Genomic DNA, 22331 nt, shown 5'->3' with positions numbered 1-22331 from the left:
ATTGGGGCCTCTGTAGACAGCAGGACGCTGGGCGCATACTTGATTGCATCTTCCCCTGTCACAATCAGCCGTTTTGACTACAAACATAATGTGGACATATTTACAGTGGATGCCTTACTTTAATTTGCCTGAGACAAGCCATCAATTCCTGTAATGTCAAAGATATGCTCAAATCCATAACTGAGAGATTTCCTACATGTACCTGAATGCACCAAAAACAACTGCTCTAAAATCTTGCAGCATTTGCTTGCAAAATGGTCAGCACCCATATGTATTGAACATGTAATCAAAGTGTTTAAAACAGGAAAAATACCAGTCTGGTCTATTGATTTGTTAATTCATAATCACAGTAGCACACATGCATTTTCTACAAGAAAGTCCACTTTGAAGTTTCCCTGTTGACACCATCCGTGTTGTTCCACAAGGAGATAATTGGCAACAAATCCATATGTTGTTGACTTGTCATCTTCCCCTATGGAACACGCTGTTTACCACGGTGACATCCTGATGGTGACAGCAAATCAACACACAGCATGCGAAGTGGCATCTTGTGTTTGTTATCAAGCTAGAAACAGATGCACGGTGTGTGGGAGTTTGCAGGAATGGCGCTAATTGCGGCTTTCAGACATAAGGGGATTAGTGATTGAAAGTGAATGTACGTGATATATAATGAGGCGGAAGCGGACTGTAGGAAGTTTGTTATCAGAAAGGCTGAATGAAAAGTCAGTGGAAGGTGAAGCAGCCATGTGGTGTTTTGCTATGATAGCGAGTGTGTTCAGTAGCAAAAGGCCAATAAAGTTGTAGTAATAGACACGAGTACTTTTATGTGACTGGCAGCTGATTGTTCAACTTATTATTTTTAATGCAAGTGGCAACAAAAACAGCAACATGAACTGAAGAACAAATACCTAACTCCCTCCATCACAACAACCAAATGTCAAGGCCCCCTAGACTAGTGGTTTTCAAATGCTTTGGTTGTGAATACGTACTCGAAGAGGTGAAACTATCAGTAATGCAGCAGAAAAGATAGATCACAAAAGAACTCTAAAAAGTAGACCAGGTTTTTCATGGATAAAATCACTTTTCCATTCAACTTTGGAAGACAAGCAAGGAAACTGAGGTCATTTGCACACAAAATGAATCGACTTGTCTGTTGGTTGTAGTATGGTGACATAAACAGGAAATTTGTACTTTAATTAATTAAATTATCAGTTGTTTTAGTTTCCATACTTTTAAGGGAATAAACTTTACTAAAAATCAAAATTTAAAGTAAAACGATGTAGAAAGATTCAAATACTGAATACTGATTTTATCAATGATTTTTATTACAGACTTGCATGCTCTGCATTTAAAGGAACAGTTTGACATTTTGGCTCATTCGCTTTCTTGCCAAGAGTTAGTTCAGATAAGAAGATCGATACCACTCTCTGAGAGTGGTATCAATGTTCTCATCTAACTCTCAGCAAGAAAGTGAATAAGCATATTTCTCAAAATGTCAAACTATACCTTTAAAGTTTTAAGTAACCAATGACCTTAATTAACCTCTCTCAGTGAGCAGTAGGAGGATGTATATTTGTGCAGCACAACTATGTAACTCTACTGTCAGTCTGAGTGGCAGGAGTGAGACAGAATATCTCAAGTTCTGATAGTTTTCATTTGAAAACAGAAAACAAGCTAGTGTCAGATCATGACTGTAGAAAATCAGGAATCTCAGCACTTGTGAAACAGCTTGCTGAGTTATTGAAAGCTGATGAAAAGCCCTATCATCCCCCAGCAGATAAACACCACGTATTTTGGTATTTTTGTGTCACGACGCATTGACATTCTTACTAATTGCCTCTTGAAACAGGTGCCAATTAATTGCAGAGATAAAAACAGAGAAATAAAGAAACAGTTGCCACCTTAGCAAGTAGAGAACAGAGTCAGTTTACACCAGGACTGGGTGGTAAATCAGACTGGTTCTAAAGAAACAGAAAGATACCTTTGAGATGAATAAATGTGACATGTTCTTTATGTTTTTGCAGTAGCATTTAGTGCTTTGCTCAATTCCATTGGTCCTGTGTCCGTGTTGTTTTGTGTCTTTTTGGAGTGGGAAGACTTTCTTGTATTATAATTATCATATCAGAGGGAGCAAACCAGATGTAAGTCTTAATAAGCTACGAATGGAGAGAGGGGAGGAGAGAAAAGACAAACATGGAGCAGAAAATGCAAACACTAAAGGAAGGGGAAAAAGATGTAGAGAAAATACAAGCTCCAAAAAGAAAAAACACTCTCGCTCCAGCAAATCTTGTGTTTAATATGAATATTTATTTAAAAATCCATAGTTCGATACAGAAATAGTCATCTATTATATGTATTATCAGACAATCAGTACTTCAGCCATGCTTTCTCTGATTAATCACGGTTTCAAAAAAGTACAAGATCATTTTTTTTTCCATAATTGAACTTGTGCAAAGAAAAATACACTAGAAAGCAATAGAAACACTGACACAAAATAGATAACGATTAGTTCCTTAAACAATTCATTTTTCTGAACAAGGCATCGCACAATTCCAAGAAAATCATTGAGAGATTTAAGGCCATTTTGTACAGTTAATTTTCATATAGATTTTTATATTTCAAAACACTCAGTTTTTAACAAAAGGAACTGGTGCATCCTTTGTAAAACTGTACATGCAAACATAGTGCACATTGTTAAGAAGATATGACGAGCATACAATATATTATTTGGATAGCTTTAGTAAACAAAGATCTTATGTGTGTTAACGCCTCACATAGTCTATTAAAACACTCTTATAAAAGGCGCCTCAGAGGCAATCATACACACTCGCACACACACATACAAAGTAGACCTATATCAAACACATGCATGCACAGACGCACGTGCACACACACACTCGCGGTTTCATGGAGCTTGACAAAGTTAGTGAGCTGTTGCACTATGATTAACAAGTAAATAATAATCATAATTATCCACCTGCAGCACACCAGCACAAAACAACTGGCAGCAATGACTACGGCAATAAATGTGTTTATGTCTGCGTGTATGGAAGCAAAGAAAGGCCAAAGAAAATTTACATTTTTATAGGCGACTAGTACATACTGAAACTAAAGATATGATGAAAATTAAATATCACTGACATTATAGCACTGAGATATTTTACTTGACAAATCCATCTATTTGAATTAAAATGGTTGGAAATTTGCTTTGAAATTTCCAGAAGATAGAAGATGTCTAATTGATTCCATTCAGGCTTGATAGCTCACCTTGGTAGCCCAGATATTCAAGTTCGAATTTTTTAATCTTGAATTTTAGTGTCTGAATTTCACTAATCCAATTTCTGCAACTTCATTTTTTTGACCTGACTTTTTGATCTGAAAATGACCAATTAAATTTGAGCAGCTTGAATACATTATTCGAATAGGCAATATCATTTTGTGGATCTGAATTTGTGAACTTGTAAAAACAAAAACATAAAAAATAAAAAAGCAAAACAGGGGGAAAAACACTGCAAAAGTTGAAATTACCTTCATGAAATTTCACATGAACCATTTACATTCAGATAGATGGTTTCCATAGTAAAATATTATAAATTCAAAAAAGAAAAAAAAAAAATCCTTACAGCGTCTTTTTGCTTCCATACAGTGTCCTGCCCTGGCTGACAAGCCTTGTCATGTCAATTTAATAGTAAGTAAGAGATGCATTTTTAGACCCTGAAAGGATTCGCTGAATAACCCACAACTAGAAACAGGAGGTAGTTTGCCATTCAGATAGCATGAAAGGGGCATCCTGTAGGCTGTTTATGTAATATCTCCACTAGGTAACAGCAGAATCCTGGGTTATAATCTGGCCAACCAATTATCAAGAACAAAAATTTCAAGAAAACATTTTTTGCTGCAATTACTTGGAGCAACATGGAAGTTGGCAGAGAGGTGAACATATTTACTTACACCTCTCTCCCTGTGTCAAATTGTTTCAAGTGGGTTGTGTTTGAATTTTTTAAGTCTGACAATGTATCTTTTGAGAAAAGAAAGAACATATTCTTCTTTTTAGAAATTAAAACTTAAATTCATGAGCAATAAAATGCACTCTTGCTCAAGTCAATAAACTCTCTACTTGACCACTAGCTTAAGGTTGTTAATGTTTGCTAACGTTAGCAAACTTAAGATAGATATTGCTTTATAACTTAGTCAGTTTGCTGGCTTCATTACTCTTTGTGTCTACTTGTGCTAATGTTAAACCATTATCTTAGCATTTAAAAGAAAAATAAAATAGTAAGAGACATTAGTTTTCCTTTAACATAATTCCGTAATTGTCTCTTGTGCCCACAGTGGCTGCTGCTCAGAAAAAGATACATAAGCTTGCTTTAAATGTTTTCTGTTTTACCCATGAACAAAATCTTAACTGAAGTTTTTCAACCTGCCACAATATAACAAAGTAATCTTCACATACAGTAATTTGTGTCCACCAAAGGGGATTTGTGCTGAATTGTAACCAAGAACTAACATCAAAAATTTAGCTGGCTCCAAGCAGATAATCCCACACCCCCCTTAAAAGCACTTCCCTGCCCTTCCAATCAGTAACAGCTCTAATAAACCCAATTCTGACCCCTGCATTGCGGGATCTCTCACAGTTTGGAGACTGTGAGTTTTACAGTATATCTTCTGAGGCAGTAATGAGCTCCTTATTTTGACCTGCAGTCCTAATGATGTGTCCAGCTACGCTTTGAACACAGTGGGTGGCTGCAGGAGTGTGACTGTACCTACAGTACTAAGCAAACACACACACACACACACACACACACACACACACACACACACACACGCACACACCACTTAGTCCAACCATATTGGCACTCTGCTACAGTGGAAATACATGGGGAGGTTGTGTGGAAAGAAAGATGAACTTGGGAATGTCAAGTTTTACCTATTTCTAAACTAGACAAGGCAGCAAGATATTCAAAACAAATTCTTCTGAGTTGAAGCTGAGCAACAAGCAAACGTTTCACTGTTGGAAATTCACAGAGCGTAGAAAACATTAGTCTGAAACAAACCAACCAGGTGAATACAGTTTAAAATTATGATCCATTGCTAATTTACCATAGCTGTACATTTCTTTTCTGTCACACTGTACAATGGAAAAAAAATGTAAAATTGTGAAAACTGTGTGATTGGTTAACTTTGAGGCTTAAACCCTGATAGCGGGGCCATATTAACCTGCTAGAGGGTCGTAGGGCAAAAATTAGCTGTGTCCCTCCCGAACAAAACGATCAACAGTACAACATTAAACAGAATATACTGCTTGTTATTTTAAAATTGCAGAGTATTGTGCAGAACACAATATTCAGGTAATAATGTATAGTTTCAAAGTTGTATTTATAACACATTATAAGTACATTATTTATGTATTAAACAGATTAATGAGCATTATAGTGCTTTTTGGGTAATCACTTTGATACTCTCTGGTTTTCTGCGGTAACTGGATGTGTAAAAATGGTGTGTAACACCTGGAAACATCTGCTCAACGATAAACAAATGCTTGTACCATTAGGTTTGGTCACATGAAGCATACCTGGAGCTAAATCATAGCTTTAAGAGTATTTCAGAGTGTTGATACAACAAAAACAAATGTAAGCTTTAACATCACTGCATCACATTTTTGGTGCTTACTATCCAATGTTAAAATGTTCCCACTTTTTTTTAAGACTTTTTAAACATTCCATGTAATGTTTTGACATAGATTTTTTTTTCCACATGACACACGCATCTCATTTACACACAAACACACTTTTAGCTTCAGTCTTTCCACATTCATGACAAAAACAGCTCTCTTTCATTCTTAGACAATTAGACAATTTTAGAAACGATCATTCAGTGTTACTGGAAACTTCTCAGAAATCGTCAGCGACTGACGGGAATCGCACGAATCATCCTTTTACACATGATTGGCACATCATAAAAACAAACATATAAAAAGCTATATCAAAGCTAAAAGGTGCACTAAAAAATACACACCCAAAAAAATAATTGGAACGAAAAAAGCCAACATAGGGAAAGTGTGTTTTTCTCTGCATTTTTGACCTCTGGGCTCTTTATGCTCAAACTGTATTTAGTTTGAGAGCAGCTGCTGTCGTTTTTAACATGGGCAGGGATGTGGTGTTACAGTAGACGACACAATGAGACAAAACCCCTGGGCATGTGGGCATCCTATTGCCAAGGCAGTTTGGAGGAGAAAAGACACAGAGAGGGAGAGAGGGAGAGAGAGAGAGAGAGAGAGAGAGAGAGAGAGAGAGAGAGAGAGAAGCTATGTTTCCATTCAACAGTTAAATTAAAAAAAAATTGAAATGCTGAATCATCTTGGCAAAAAAACCCAACAATTTTTTAAATGTAAAAATGTTGCTCGAATGTTTGCTAATGTTGCCCATATTTCATGGTTTCATCTGAGACATCACACAAAAACAACAAATACATTATTATTATTATTATTATTATTGATAATAATAATAATAGTAATAATAATGATAATAATGCACATACTGGCTTTTTGAAGATGATAGACACCTTATACACGGGGACAACATTTCTGTAATATTGGAAAAGACGGATATTTTATATTTCAGAATGCCAAAATGTTTATCAAGTGAACCAAAGAAAATATATAAAATGTTGTTTTTTTCTGTTCACTTCATCTATAAGAACTTGCAAAAGAGGGAAAAAATGGTTGGATGGAAACATAGCTATTAAAAGTGATAGGAGCATAAAAAACAGGAAAGAGACAGAGAGAGAGAAGAGGAAAAGCTTTATAGGAAGACAGACAGACAGACAGACAGGCAGACAATCAGACCTCTCAGGCCTGAGAGCAGTGCAGACAGACAGGATGAAGTAACAGATGGAGATACAGGCAGACAGACACTCACCCCCCATAGACAGACAGGTAGACAGGCAGATGGGTAGAAGAGGTAGTGCAGGGCCACTATAGTATGCATGCACTTGACTGAGGCTACACTCATGCAAAAGGTTAATACAAACACCAGTATACAGTACAGTACGGTACAGCACGGTACGGTACGGTACAGAAGGGCTACCAGGACCTGCACTGCTGCTACCTGACGCACATGCCAGCCAGGAGAGAGAGATAGAGAGAGAGAGAGAAGTAGAGAGAGAGAGAGAGAGAGCGAGATAGTGTGATAGAGAAAGAGAGAGAATATTACAAGCTTCATATTGAAACTATGTGTATATAAAAGTATCAACAGTAAAAATCCTTGTTAGCATTTACTGTAAACAATGAGTGAGTTGGAGAGAGATAGAAAGATAGAAAGAGAGACAGAAAGAAGTTACAGATGTCCAATTATTTACAGGAGAAGTTAAGTGTTCAGTTAAGATCAAGTGATTCCTTTGTTTTGTCTGGAGACATTCTCTTTACCATGTTTTCAAAAAAAAAACTGTTCTTCCTTCCTTCTTTTTGTTCCAGATTGAATCCAGACTTCAAAGCCTGTCCAGGTTTCCCAGGCTAAAAAATAATTCCAGACAGTAACGGGAATGCTTGATAGTGGAAGTAAACAGACTCTCATTGGCTTTTCCTGTCCTCAAAAGTGTCACTCTCCTGGCCCGGCATGCAGCTTCCTGAACACGAGAAAGACCACCGTGATCCACGACGCCAAGGCATGGAGAGTGGCTTTAAGGAAATGGAAGTATTTCACGCTTTTAAGTCAGTTCAGCTAACCTCTTGATTCCAAAACCCTTCTCCTGCTTGCTCCTCATATCTGGGTTTGGAGGGGTTGCCCTGGTGGTGTGTAGGGAGGTGGCGCCGGTGATGGCTTGATCCCGCGGGTTCTCATGTAGGAGAGGAACTGGTCGGGGATCTCGGCCAACACATCTTTGGCAAGCCGGGCCATGCTCAGGATATGGTTCCCTGTCCGGTCGATGTAGTCCCTGAATGGGACAAACTGAGAAGGAAGAGAGAGAAGAAACATGAGTTCAAGTGACTCCCAAGGCTAAGGAACGAACCATCAACTAACCAAATTTTGTGGAGTTACAGGTAACGTTTAAAGCTGTTATCAATAGCACATCCACTGTGAAGTATTTCCTCACTCTGTCTTGTTACTGTACATTTGTCAGAGTAATTGGTGAGTCCTCGTCAAGCCTTTTCTCTTGTAACGTCAAAAGTGAAACATACAGTTAAAATATTAACTATGAAATATGAATATTGTCCAGGTATACTGTAGAAGCAAAGCAGGCAAACAGGGTTATGTTAGAATGAAATAACATACTTGAGATACTAGTGCTAGCTTGCTCTAAAATGCTATACAAGAACAATGCTGTTTCTTTATTGCCATGCCTTCAACATGGGTCACCAACTGAGATGGAAACTGAGACTTTTTGCCTGTGACCCATTAGCTTTAGCCTCAGGCTTTTACCATGATGTTGCTATGAAGGGCATATTTATGGCTCCTTTTAAAGGGTTGTTGTGTAAAAATGTCATTAGTGTCATTATTAACTAGCTACAGCTGATAAAATCTGATAGACAGTTGTCATTTTCGCCAGCAAAATCGATGGTCATCCTGTTTGTCTACCTCTGTCTGAAATCAAAGACCTATTGTTTCAAAAATTACTAAGAATTCCAAGTGGTAAATCTGCCACCATTATCATTGTAAATTGTGTATGTATTGTACGAGAATGGAAGACTTGAGAGGTGTAGCAATAGTACCTATGCTTAGCAAATGGTCAACTGAGAGGAATAGGAGAGTTGTAGATGTGGAGGGGAAAGGACAAGTGCAGAGACAGATGGTTTGTGAGCCCAAAAAATTGGAAAGAAATTCAAAGAAAGAATTCAAATGATACAACATAAGTCATCCTCTTAGTTTCAAGTTGCTCTGTTCACTACTTTAAGTAGAAGAATCTCTTATGAACTGCCAGATTATTTTTGTAAGAATATAACCATCTCACAGCCTAGATCACAAATTGGTGCTCCTACAGAGAGGTCTACCCTAATTAAGAAGCTGCAGATTTGCCCAATTTGCTGAAAGGAAAGTATGGTGTCTGGCTGTCCGGCGCACAGGAACGGCTGAGTATCAACACTTTCTGCTCAACAGTAGTTAGAGGAGAATCTGATCCCTGAGGTCACTGAGATGAGCAGCAAATGTAGATACAAAGAATGTGCAAATTAGTGATGTCATGTTTTCACAGAGAAGTTTAGCTATTAAAGTCCAATGATGCCATTTGGGGCTGCTGATGTGTGAAATTGCCCAGCTTCAAGCTTTAAGACCAAAAGAGGAGATGGCATGGAGCTAGCAGCTACACTAAGATACATTTATGCTCTAGCTCATTTTTTGGATCAAATTATTACTGGGATCCAATATTAGGCTGAACCTGTGCAGATTCAAATGGGGGAAGTTAATGCCGTGACAAAGTTTTAAACATTTATATTAATCTAGCAAATCACACATTATGACAAAATGGGTGCTTTCCATAAATAATGGTAGTATATATAAAAAAAACTGACAGGGCAAGAAATACAAGCAGTCAGACAATTAGCCAGGTTTTAATCAAACCCCCAGATGAGCCACATTTATTTGGAAGTGAAAAGAAGTGGTATAATTATTACCCCAACTGTTTGTTGTGGATATCCATACCAGTTTGCAGATCGACTTCCTGGTTCAACTTTGATCTACTGTAGGTTTGCACAGTTTTCTTATCTTAAAACTGCTCATTTCAGGTGCACTCATGTTTGATTTTACCTCCAAATAAAGTGATTCAGATAATCTGCCTTAACTGATGTCTTGTTGACAATCTGTATGAAGATTGTTGAAAGTTGTTGTAGCAATTATGTTTTGTTCCCAGATCTTAGCAACTACTTTGCCTTACGGACAAAACTACAAAAAATGATACCTGGGTTACAATAAAGAGGCAGCTTTCCTTTAACATCACAGTTTTAAATTTTAACGCAACAGTGAATTTAGAGGTTATGTATATTCTACAAGTATAATTTTTGGCACAACGTAGCTGGCTGAATGCACTAAAATCTCTTAGAGGTCATCAGAGCTACTGTACCAGCCATTGTTTGTTTGTGAGCACCACCCAAAAAGAGCACTGACATAACATTCTTATCCACACTAATAATACATTTTTCTATGTCTTGCTGAAAAGCCCTTGGACACTTTGACTTCTTTAACCATCTTTAGCCACCCTGCTGCAACTCATTGTTTACATCTGAAAGCCGCTGCCTCCTTCACAATCCTAATGCACCTGCTGTGAGCAGATTAAATAAATGCGAGTATATTTCTGTTATAATGGTGAAGACTCGTGTAACAAACCATCTCAGATGGAATGCCCCTTACATGGATGATATTGCTGAACTAAATGACAGGTATGAGGCCATTTCATTTACTTACTGAGCTGTTGTCACCCACAATCACAACATCATATAAGAGGCCAATTTGTGCTGGAAACCTCACCATGTCACCAGGGGGTATTAGCTTGTTGATAATGAGAGCCTGTACTGAAACTTAGTTTCACACCATCTCCTGATCTTTTCTGCATAGAGCACCTGTGTATGTATGTGTGTGCCTGTGTATGTGTGTGTGTGTGTGTGTGTGTGTGTGTGTGTGTGTGTGTGTGTGTGTGTGTTTGTGTACTTAAGCTTGTTAGAAAACCAACTAACGAGCGTGCCTCCCTCGCCCACGTGGGCTGAAGGAGGGTGCGAGGGAGCGAGATATGACAGTGGCGAAGTGGCAGAGAAAAACGTGACTTTGCCGCATCACAACCATACAAAAGGCTCACTCTGAATGTTTGCATTTCCTCTCTTGACATAAAGTAATACTTGTCATTGTGGGCTGATCCTCTGCAGCAAAACAAACAAGGATAGAAATAAAGAACATGAATAAAGGTATGAATGTGATGAACAGATGATTGATAGGATGAAGGAATAAATTTAAACTATTCAGTGTGGATTTTAGCAGCCAATCCCAGCATTCTTTCAATAAATTCATTGTCTCTGTGGCTGTTTTCCAGTCATATCCCAGATTATGGGAAGATTTATTGGAAAAACTGCCCAAAGAAGCAAAGTAAAAGATGGCCTCTGATGGTAAAAAAGTCTCATCTTTTTTCTTCTGTCCCTTGTGCACTTTACAGGTCCCTTGTGTCTGAATGACTGAAGACCCCTCGCTGTCCTGTGGGTGTTTTAAACAACACCATTAGGCCAGAGGGCTCCAGCTGAGAGTCTCCCTTTGTCCACTTTAATGAGAAAGAGAAACTGAGAAAAGACACAGGAGCAGAGATCTGGCAGACCCTTCACAGATATTGTCTGAGGTGCATTTGTGCATCGGTCTTGCCATCTGGGGTCTGGTGTGCCACAGGGTCGACGTGATCAGGTGTCTATCTGCATGGTGAGAGTTGAAACGCCTAGACAGGACTCAGGTGTTCTCTCGCTACTCACCTTCAAAAATACAGTAACAAAGATTGGACACAGCACCTCCACAGAAATTCTCTGTGAAGTTGCGATTTTGGGGCATTAATGTCCTCCGAAGCTGTCAAATATCAATTCATCTTCACTGAATGGATTTGGATACTACTCACTCAGTTGTAATCAACGGGCTGGATGTAAATCTTTGAAAAACAGGTCTGTAATATATAGAGCCATTTTTTAAAAAGGCAACATAATTACCTGGGCACTGCCGTTTTTCACAAACGTTACTCAAAAAGGAGTAAATTGTACATTTGTTGGGGACTATTTTCAGCTGCGGATTAATACACATATGGTACAATAGTGTTTACAGTACAGCAGGACAGTTTATGTACAGTGACTCTGAATAAACTACAGTGCCCTTGTTCATTATAATGAAGGATCATGTAACTCAGTGCGGTGGTGCATTTCATTGATGTCTTTTTAATAGTTTTTGGACAACAATGAAGCAATATGGCACAAAGATATGTCAGGCTTTGGATACATAGGCAATACTTGTAAGAAGGTCCAATTCATTGTTGCTTTTGGTCTTTTTGTTGACAAGAAATATTTAGAATATCACCTGCCTTATCCTTTTAATCAAATTATACCTCAATCAAGATGACTGGCAGTAAGCTGGCACTGGTATTTCTAGTCCGGATGATTGTCAAAATTAGAATCACATTTAATATAACTCATCAGGAAGAAAAAAAAAGATGTAGAATTGAGTGGCAGAACTAATTCATTATCTTGGAAATTATTTAATTTTAGATGACAGACAGTTAAAAAATCTGACAGTACATAAAAGAGGAGTAAAAAATGAGCGGGGAATTGTTGGAGAGAAAGAAAAAAAGGTGTGTACCTGAACAATGTCCCTCTCAGCATATCTTCCTCTGGATGAGATTCTGACTTCATCACCGTCTAACTCAATCATGGCTGAAGAGAATAAAAAGGATAAATAAGGCTGAGGAGACTCAAAAGGAAAACAAACAAAAGCCTAATCAGTCACTGGAGGACCAACAACTCCAGAGTAGGGCTTATTTCCCCCAGAACATCGATTCTATAAAACAGAAACAGATGTTTCTGGCACATGAACATTATTCACAAGATCTTGTTGGCTTACCATCAAATTCTGCGGGTCCCACCCCCACGATGATGATTGACATTGGCAGACAGGAGGCCTGCGGGAGAGGAGCAGAGAGGCACAATAAATATTTCATGAATCAAAAAAAAATGTTTTTGTTGTGAAAAATGGCATCCATTGGGGGCCTTTGTCTTCATCATGTTGTGTTCATATCACTGTGCACGCCTGCCTGAATGTATAGTATATACAGTATGTGTATGCATTTGTGTGTGAATCTTTGATGTGTGTGTTTTCTACAGCACCTCCCGCAGTGCTGCGTGGGTCGAGACATCACAGTGAATAATTCTGGAGACGAGAGAATCAACAACATGGCCTGAGCACACTGACAGCTTACAAATGACATGTGTTTGTGTGTATGTGTAAGTGTCACAGAGCGTGTGCTGAAGGAGAGAGCCAGCGGTGTGTATGTGCAGTGTGTTTGAGAAATGTGTTGACCTCAGGCTGCAGAGTGATAGATGATCTTATCAAAAGCAATGATCGTCCGGTATTTATATTACCCTGTTTTTCAAAAAATTCTGGAGAAGCTTGTTTATACAAGAATCTCAAACATCCTTTATAACCATTAAAATGGTTTTCAGAAGAGATACTCACTGAACTAGCACTGTTGCAGCTTGTCAACAATATTTCTTCTGCTTCAGATGATAAAAAATGTGCTTGGTGTCTTTTAGGTTTGACCAAATCATTTGATACTGTCAATCAAAAAACTCTTATTTCCAAATTTAATAAATATGTTATGCAGGATGTTTCTCTCAAGTGGCTTATTAACTATTTAAATGATAGAGAACAATTTTTATCCATTAATGGTTGCATATCTAAGATGTTAAAAATACTTTTGGGGGTACTCCAGGGTTCTATCCTTAGCCCTTTATTATTTTTAATATACATTAATGACTTGGCGATGACCTGTACAAATCTTCTCCCTATATTATTTGCAGATGACACTAATCTTATAGCTTCACACTTCAAAACACCAATAGAGAGTGTAAAGCGTTTCAGCTGAATAAACTTACTTAACATCTTAACTCAACATTAATAAATGTAACTTCATGATCTTTTGTAACTAAAACAAATCCTATTCCAAAGATGAATCTAAAATATTTTTAAATGGAACAGAAATTCCCCAAGTGCCATATACAAAATTATACAAAAAAGATTACATTGAAAAAAACATATTGAACATGTATGCAATGGTCCATGAAGCACTGTAATTACTGTCTTTTCTATTGAATGTATTTGTATCCTCACTATTGTGCAAATAAACTAAACTAAAGTAAATTAAAACATCTTGTTTATTTTTTGTTCCCCTCAGTAAAGGTCTTCTTTTAAGCTCTACTGCCCTCTGCTCGTCTCTTTCTTCTTTCTCTTCTTACTACAACTCTGTCACCTCCTTTTCTCTTTACCATTTTGGTCATCTCAACCTCTCCTCTCCTTTCCTCTTTTTCTCTGCTTTCAAAGTCCTGAGATGGATCACTGCCTTCTCAAATGGATGCTGTTCATTGTTCATTTTGTTTGTGTTCTCCACTGCACTCTGGCATCCCTCAGGAGCAAGCTATGACTGTGATGGAGAGGACGGACTGAGGGTGAATAACATACTGTCAAAAGTGAGAGCTGCATGGTCAACACTAAAAAACAACAGTAGTATAGGCTCCCTGGTCACATCATATTTCTGCTGGCATTGCAAAGAAAGGTGGATATATAGATGGATAAAAATGGAATGTCAATATGAAACAGTTGAAAAGCTGATTTCAATTGACAACCCTCACTTTTATGTATACTCAGAGACTTCTGTGCTGTATGGATCTGGTAGATTAATATTACTTGCTTGTAAGGCTAACAATCTGAGCCTTTATTCCAAGCAGTGATTCCATTGTCGGTATAAGCTGTCAGTCATTCGCCTAATAGCCTAATTAGGAAATACTGACACGGTGGTTTTCCATCTTTCAGTCAAAGACAGATTTCTGTTTTCAGGAGCAAACAAAGTAAGACGACAAGGATTTAAGAGATGCATTTTTGCTCAAATGTAATTAGTTCTCAGGCCATGACAGTTCTGCTCATTTTCATTTTTTTTCATATTTAAGCAATCATATAATTTTTGGTATAAAAACCATAAATAATGTAAAAACATCAAACACTATTACACATGTCTATCGAACATTTGATTTATATTGAACTATCCAAAACAGTGTCAGGCCAGTATTAAAAATGATAATTGAAATGGGTAAATCAAAGAGAAAACAACACAGGGCAGCTACAATCCCTCAGAACTATAGGCCATCAGTCCCCCCACCTGCTTTTAACCTGATGGTATGATCTCCGTCTGTCATCACACATGATTGATTGCATGCACATACACATCACAATCAGTCAGTGCATGGAGTGTGCGTGGCCGAGCAGTTAATTATTCTGTCTTGTATTAATTTACAAAAAAAAAAAAAAAAAAAAAAGGGCTCTCAGAGCTGGCTGCCATCGTTCACTTAAAGGAGCCGGCTCATAGAGACGATTCATTCATAACCGACACATCACTACAGTCAGTCAGTAACAGACATTCGGAGTTATATGGCTTGTATGTGGCTGGTCCAGCTAAAAAAGAGGAAAAAAAACCAAACAAACTGATCCAGCCACACCACCCTAACAATCCCTCTTGCCACTTTGCATATTATACATCTGACAGTGTTCCTTTTCCTTGCATGTTTTTTTTAACTGAACTTACTTAGTATGTATTCTACTACTACTCTGTATTTTGTTGTGACTTTGTTTGATTAGTGAATGTGTACTGTATTAGTCTGTGCATATTAATTATGTTGTGTACCATGCATTTAAAAGATCAGTCATTTAATTCTAATTTTAGGTTGCCTTTTCAACATTTGGTCTGGGACAACAGACGAAAATAAGCCTTTAGGCTAACGCTGACTCATTTACATTTCAGTTACAGCAGTTAACAGCAGTTTTTCTCTATTGATCGATCAGTATTGTCCCTGACACTAAAAAAAGAAGCAGTCACAGTCTATCTTACAGTTAAAATGTACTTTTTTCATTCATTTGTCTGCTTTGTTTTTAATGTTCTGACTATTTTATTGTTCATCTTTTGTGAAGCACATTGTTTTCCATCTTTTTGTATAAAATTAGTTATTTAAATTGAGATTTATTAGTTAGGGATTTGATTGTACATTCATTGTATTTTTGCCTTTAACATTTTGAGTGAACTGTTTTTAAGGTAAGAGACACTTCATCACTCCTGGATGAGGTATAAAATAATTTACTGAGAATAGTTTTGGTGCGACCCAGACTCTATCAGTCCCCATGCTTTAAGGCTGGATAAAATCCTGACAGTATTTACTGCAGGAGGCCTGCCCAAACATGCAAAGAAATGCATTTTAAATCACCTGTTTAAACCTTATTGAGCCATGCTCTTAGCTTTCCAAATACTCCAGGTCAGTGAGCCTTCAATTCTGAATTAAGTGCTGCTTGGACCCTGGTATACCTCCTTTCAAGTCTAGTTATTATTAGTAGTAATAAAGCCACAGTGGGCCACAGTGTAGGGTCAGCTGTTACCAGCTACAAAAGATGCCCTTACATTGACAATAGACTCCTTGGCCTGGGCCATGTCCGAGATGACGCCATCTGTGATGATGAGGAGCACAAAGTACTGGGAGCCATCCTTAACTGAGGCTGCATACCTATGTACAAACACACACAAAAAACATCTTTGTCGTTATTTTTGTGCTACCATACTTGTGTCATTTATTCACCATGATCATTCATTTGTTTGAGCAGATTTAGCATCATTCTGGGTGTAGTTTTAATTAAACTAGTTAGCTTGTTCTCGAATTAAATAGTACACAAACATAGCTGAGTAGAAATTAGGCATTACACATCCTTTGAAAAATATTCTCCTCACTGAATAAATGTCACTTACCACCCACTCTGGAGGATCTTAATCTGTCAAGTACTTCTCTCAGTACATCTATATGTCAATTCTACAAATCCTCAGCTCAATATGGCTTTCAATTTCTTCTGCGATGTTCAATGTGACCTTTCACTCCCATGTGAATCGTGAACTCACTGTTACTGATATTTACACACACAGACAAGATTATTTCAGTCGCCTCTGCTTCTGCTACGCTTCACCTCTCTGCACCAGAAGGTTAGATCTATGTGAATGCCTATCTCCTCCCTCTGGAGATTGTCTTTGAGAGTAACTCTCACTGTAGATGATCACAACACTGCAGATAGAGGAAGACGGAGACGTAGGGCAACAACTGAAGAGTGGTAGAGAGAGATAGCAGGGGAGAAGAAATAAAGTGAATAGTTACTAAGCTGCAGGTGGGAGTGAAGCAAGTAAAAGCGGAGAAAAAGGGAGTTATTATTGAAATATGGGGGCAGCTAACGAGGTGGAGGTGAGATGTAGGGGATGGGATTATAGAGGGGGGTGGGGAGAAAAAAGGGTAATGACAGGAGCTTGTACTTGATAACAAAAGCATGCTTGTGGCTTTTATGTTGACAAAAAGGCAGTGCAGTTGCAGAAAGATGCTACATGTACTGCATCTACAATGAGTTGTTTTTTTATGAGGTTTGGAGGATGTTTGCTGATTAGTGTGGTACTTATCTGACTGGGTTGAACTGATTGTTGAAGTTAAATCTTGTAGCAAAACAAAGTTAATGAGATGTGGTATGAAGGAGTGAGGTTTTATGGAGAATGCAGCTACTGTATCGTACTGTATGGATTAAAAAAAAACCAGTTTGCTTCTTCTGTTCTGTGTTTTAGTGACAGATAATGATCCAGATAAACAAAACCAGGAGCAGAGTTAAAGAATGCAGCATAGAAAGGTCAAAAAAACCAAAACAGAATAGAAGAGAGAAGATGTGAAAAGAAGCAGAAGGAGAAATTGAAAGAATTGGTAGGAATGTTAGTTGAACATTTTCAGAAATACACTTTTTACCTTTCTTCCCATACGCATGTTTGTCCATTAAATATTAGGCTACAGCCAGGAGACAGTTAGCTTAGCGTAGGATAGATAATGGAAGCAGGGGGAAACAGCTAGCTTGGTTCTGACCAAAGGTAATAATATCCACCTAGCTAACACATTATTTCTTGTTTGTTTAATCTGTAGACAAATAAAAGTGTAAAAAGAAAAAGGCTCCAGGAAGTTAACAAGAACAACTTTTAATTTTTCCAATTTACACTCCGGTTTTTGTACAAATTCAACAAAAAACGTGTCAATTAGTGGTTTTGGACAAATCCCAGACTAACTGTTTAAGCATGCTCCCACTCTTTACGCTACGCTAAGCTAACTGTCTCCTGGCTGTAGCTTCGTAACAAACAAACATGAGTGTGGGAGGGATTTTCTCATTTAGAAAGTGAATTATTTCCCTAAATGTCAAACTGTTCCTTTAAAGAGAAAAAATATGAGAACTTAGTGATTAGTCTTGCCAATAAAAAACAAGAGAGAGGAGGAAAGGAAAGAGAAGTTTATAAAGGGGGCGTGATGGAAAGAAGAGATGATTCAGGAGAAGGGAGTGAAGGTGACATTACAGGCTAAATAAGAGCAAACTGATGCTTCTGTATTACTGCTTATGTCACATTTTCCCTCCAGACTGCCTTTGCCTCTTCATGTGTAACTACACAAATTGAGATTTCAGTAAATCATCTTCTAAATGTGCAAATTAACCTGATGAGAGCCTTCACTTGAGTTCATCTCTTTAATTACACGCTTGCATGAATAGTTTCTTAATGTCTTTTTTTTTTATCCAAGAACTTTGTCTCGATCACGTGGCTGCCTGGCTTTTCCTGTGGCATGAATTATGTTCCCATCGACACACAGGCACAAACAAAACATGCAATCAGCTGTCATGTACTTTCTCTGTTTGTGTTCCCGGTTTTCATCCCTCCCTCCCTCTCGCTCTTGTTAGCTACCTGGCAACACTTGCTGCAGAGAGCTTATTACAGAAAACCTGAGAACACGTGTTGAGTGTCAATCACAGTTAAATGTACTCAGTGTTCTTTCACACATACTCAAATGATTTCAGGTTCATTATATAAGCAGAGATAGATAATATGCAAGTGTAAAATAGCGTGCATGTGGTATAATGAAAACTGAAAAACACTTAATACATTAAAGAGAAAGGGTCTCTCCGGGCATCTTCAGCAATATGCAGCTGAATCAGGCGCTACTCAGGTCAGGGACAGCAAATTTCAGATGAGAAAAGACTGGAGAACACTGACTGATTTGGTTTCAACACTACTGTGTCTTCATCTGAGTCTTAACTTTATACATTAGGTCCTTTAAACTGTGTGTGTTACCTGGCCACATGGTTGATGACAGGGGAGAAATTGGTGGGTCCATAGAGTTGAACTGACTTCAGACTCTGGTAGTAGGCTTCCATCACGCCTTCGATTCCTGCACAGTAAGGGTTCTGAGGATTCCCGTTCTACATTAGTGAGAAGAGAAGAAGAGAGGAGAGGATTCATTTCAGATGCATGAAGCAGATGGAACAAACAGGTTAAGAGATAATTGTTTGTTTTGGGTCACTGATCAGGTCTTTAGTACCCAAGCTTAGGAAAACCTGCTGGGATATAAACTTTACCTGGAAAGTTTCAAAAAGTCAAAGATAAACTGTAAATGCAATACATACACTCAGCCTTAAAGGCAAATTTAGCCATCTTCCTCAGTCAGTGTATTATGTTATCCTCTTATTAGCTGTTGTCCAAAGAATTAACCTCAGCTTGTTGTAGGTTTTACTTGGAGGTAAACAGCACAACGGTAGCAACAGCCTTTCCAGCAGAGCAAACGACTTGCAGCAGCATTTCATTGGTATTGTGTTCTCCTTGGTGTAAAATTGTTCTTTGATTCTTAGGCACTGATATTAAAATTTAACATTAGATGCTGATGTTTGTGATAGTTGGACACAATTAGCTGTAAAACTCCTCTGTTGCTGCATTAACAGTAATTAATTTTTCCCTGTTAACCACAGAAGAATAAACTTCTGAGCAACACATGAATCCAACAATGCAAAGTGCATCGAGGACAGTTTATCAGTGCTGCAGTCTACTAATTATATGGATGGTGTTTGATAGAATTTCATTGAATTGACATCCAAACCCTTTTCGAATCCCTTATCTAATTACGTTAACCTTTCAACCATTCTACCAGCTTAGCTGTGAGGTCATGAAAGTGCATTGAATTTAATTGAATTCTTAAGTAAGAAGGCTAAAATAACAACAGCTCAAAGGTGTCTAATCATCTTTTGTTGGCAGAAACACAAGAGCAGCCTAATTAATGTTCACAACTTGAAAATGAGATGAGCGGCAGAACATATGACATTCATGAATCGTATCTGACACATTCAGTGTATCCGACTGACTCCATATCCTGATTCAGAACTATTAAATTGATCAGATTAAAATGCTGATATGATACGCATTGAAGTTTCACTTGGAGATAAATTGACGTGTTTTCATTTTAGCTGTTATGGAATTGACGTTAATTAGTGACAGCTGATCTAATCTGTCTCTGCTGTTTGTTATTTTAACCAGAGAGTGATGTTCAGATAAAAATGAGAAGCCTGCTACCTACATGTTTTCCTTTGCTGATAAAAAGGTGTGAGAAGAGATAACAGGTTTGATAAGTGATTTGTTAGCGTCAAAGCTTAACGGATCTGGGTATTTTGCCAACTAGGAACAGGATCTAAAATGTTAAAGGGTATTGAAAACCATCCCTAACTACTGTAGAGTGAATTTTGTCTTTGAGACAAACAAAGAGAAAGGGACAATTCAGCCAGTTCACATTGAAAAGTGTGAATAATAACATTTTTGTGTTATGATAAAATCATAAATTCTCCCTCCCCTTATTATTCTTTTTCTCCAACACTAATTCATGAGTCACCAGTCATAGATGACTTGTCTTTTAGGTGGAGTTATATGGTTTAAAAGCCCAATGCAGGGAACATCTCAACTCTATCCTCCCTTTGTGTCTCTCCCTCTCCTCCCTATCCTTCATCCTTGTATCCTTGTCCCCACCCTCTCTTGCTCTCACCAAGGCAAACTCGTGGGACACCCGTCCGTCAGGTGGCAGCTTAGCTCCGAACCCCAGGGCAGGGAACATCTTATCGCTGTCGTAGTCCTGGATGATTTCCCCCACTGCCTTCAAGGCCATGGCGTAGGCATTCAGCTGGTAGGGACTCATGTAGTGGAGCGAGGTGGGCTGGGCTGGGTTACCTGTTTGTGACAGAGGGAACACACACACACACACACACACACACACACACAGAGGCAGCATATTTATAAGGCTCAGTGTTAAACTATGATTAAACAACAATGGTAGCAACATAATCAAAGCCTGAAGTTACTAACTGTCCTGAAATATACTGATTTAACTTGATTACAGTTTACTGATACTATTTGTTATTGCATAAAACCAGACGTGAACTCTGGTTGACTCATAATATCCCTCAGCCGACAGCATGAGAACACAATTAGATTTTATTCATCTGCAGCCAATAAAATGTATTTAATGACTAAGCCTCAGATTTGAATAATGTGATTCATCTTGAGGGTGCCGTGGTTACAGTGTGGAGAGTTGAATTTTTGGAAAGGTTTTTTGGAAAGGTTAGTGAAAATTAGTTTTATTGTTGGAAACAATTGTGACGTTTGGGAGACAGCAAAGTCAGAGTTTGCATGACATGTTCGATTAGAGCCAATTAAGTTTTAATGTGTGGGCTTAATGGTGCTTTGTGGGGAGCTTTATCACTATTTAAAAACCTAGTTAAACTTCTAAATGAGGGTTTTCCAACACTTCTGTGGTTTCATACAGCTGCCTGTGCTTCCATAAAAAACAAATAGTTTTCTAGTGGTTCTGTGTTTTCACTTTGAGTGATTTTATATGACACCAAAACATGCACTGGTCCTCTAAATCCATCACTGCATCACTAATGGAGGATAACTGGCTGCTAATTATATTAACACAATATGCATATGACCCTTTTTGATCTCTTTGTACCTGACTTTTCATGTCGCTACTCCAGCTGCTTTTTAATAAACTGCTGACCTCCAGAATTGAGATCTCAGTACGAGCCAGACAGGATCAAGTACACCTCAACCCATTTTTTTTCACGTTCACTGTCTGAAAGCTCTCATTCAGTTTAATAGGATTTGGCTGTATTGGTGCTGCCTGTCCTGCTAGGACAGAGCTGAAGGGTAGATGGATAACAGAGTCCTTAATCACGGCCATCATAGCATGTTACTGCACTCAGCTTTAGCTGCCAGGTGTGATGGAGAGGGCTATTAGGAAACACTTGATTCCCCATCTGCATATTTTGGAATAAACACTCCCTAGGCATTCAGCGCTCTTTGTGTGTCTTAATGCGGGTCTCTAAGTCTGTATGTGTGTGTATGTGCACATTAAAAGTGAGTGTGTGTGTTGAAAAAAAGGCTCACCATTGGAAGCTGTGAAATCAATAGCCACCGTGAAGTTAATCTGGGTCCTTGGAAGACAAAAGCAGAGAGATGGTTCATTAATCAACAGTCATCTGGTCCCTCTCTTTATCTTTCTCTCTCACACACATACACACACACACACCTGTGATGCAACACGATACAATCAGAAGAAATGAACTGCAGCCGTAATCAGGTTAAAGTGATCAATGTTTGGGAGTGCAAACAGAGTTCCTCCTGCCCTTTAGCTGTGACAGTAATGAGGAGACAGCGAGTTACTGGGCTTTCACACCAAACAAGAGCATGGCGCTGCTTAG

The 22331-nt window shown here is 38.3% G+C and overlaps 1 protein-coding gene across 3 annotated transcripts in view; it reads right to left on the bottom strand.

Moving 5' to 3' along the window:
• Positions 1-6329: 6329 nt before the first annotated feature.
• The window catches only part of LOC121891159 (copine-8), a 94158-nt gene continuing 78156 nt past the window's right edge, over positions 6330-22331 (bottom strand). For 2 of the 3 annotated variants that reach the window (XM_042403930.1, XM_042403932.1), the window contains 7 exons: positions 22018-22064; positions 20618-20799; positions 18886-19013; positions 16159-16261; positions 12564-12621; positions 12303-12376; positions 6330-7946 (listed from right to left, as the gene is read on the bottom strand). In XM_042403930.1, the coding sequence (XP_042259864.1) occupies positions 7758-7946; positions 12303-12376; positions 12564-12621; positions 16159-16261; positions 18886-19013; positions 20618-20799; positions 22018-22064 (781 nt within the window). In that variant the 3' untranslated portion in view covers positions 6330-7757. The remainder of the gene's footprint in view (positions 7947-12302; positions 12377-12563; positions 12622-16158; positions 16262-18885; positions 19014-20617; positions 20800-22017; positions 22065-22331) is intronic. The other variant, XM_042403931.1, reaches the window with a different exon arrangement.

The sequence above is a fragment of the Thunnus maccoyii genome, chromosome 23, assembly GCF_910596095.1.
Source record: "Thunnus maccoyii chromosome 23, fThuMac1.1, whole genome shotgun sequence".
Taxonomy (NCBI): domain Eukaryota; kingdom Metazoa; phylum Chordata; class Actinopteri; order Scombriformes; family Scombridae; genus Thunnus; species Thunnus maccoyii.
The sequence above is the reverse complement of the archived record's forward strand: the minus strand, read 5'-3'. Positions and strand labels throughout refer to the sequence as shown.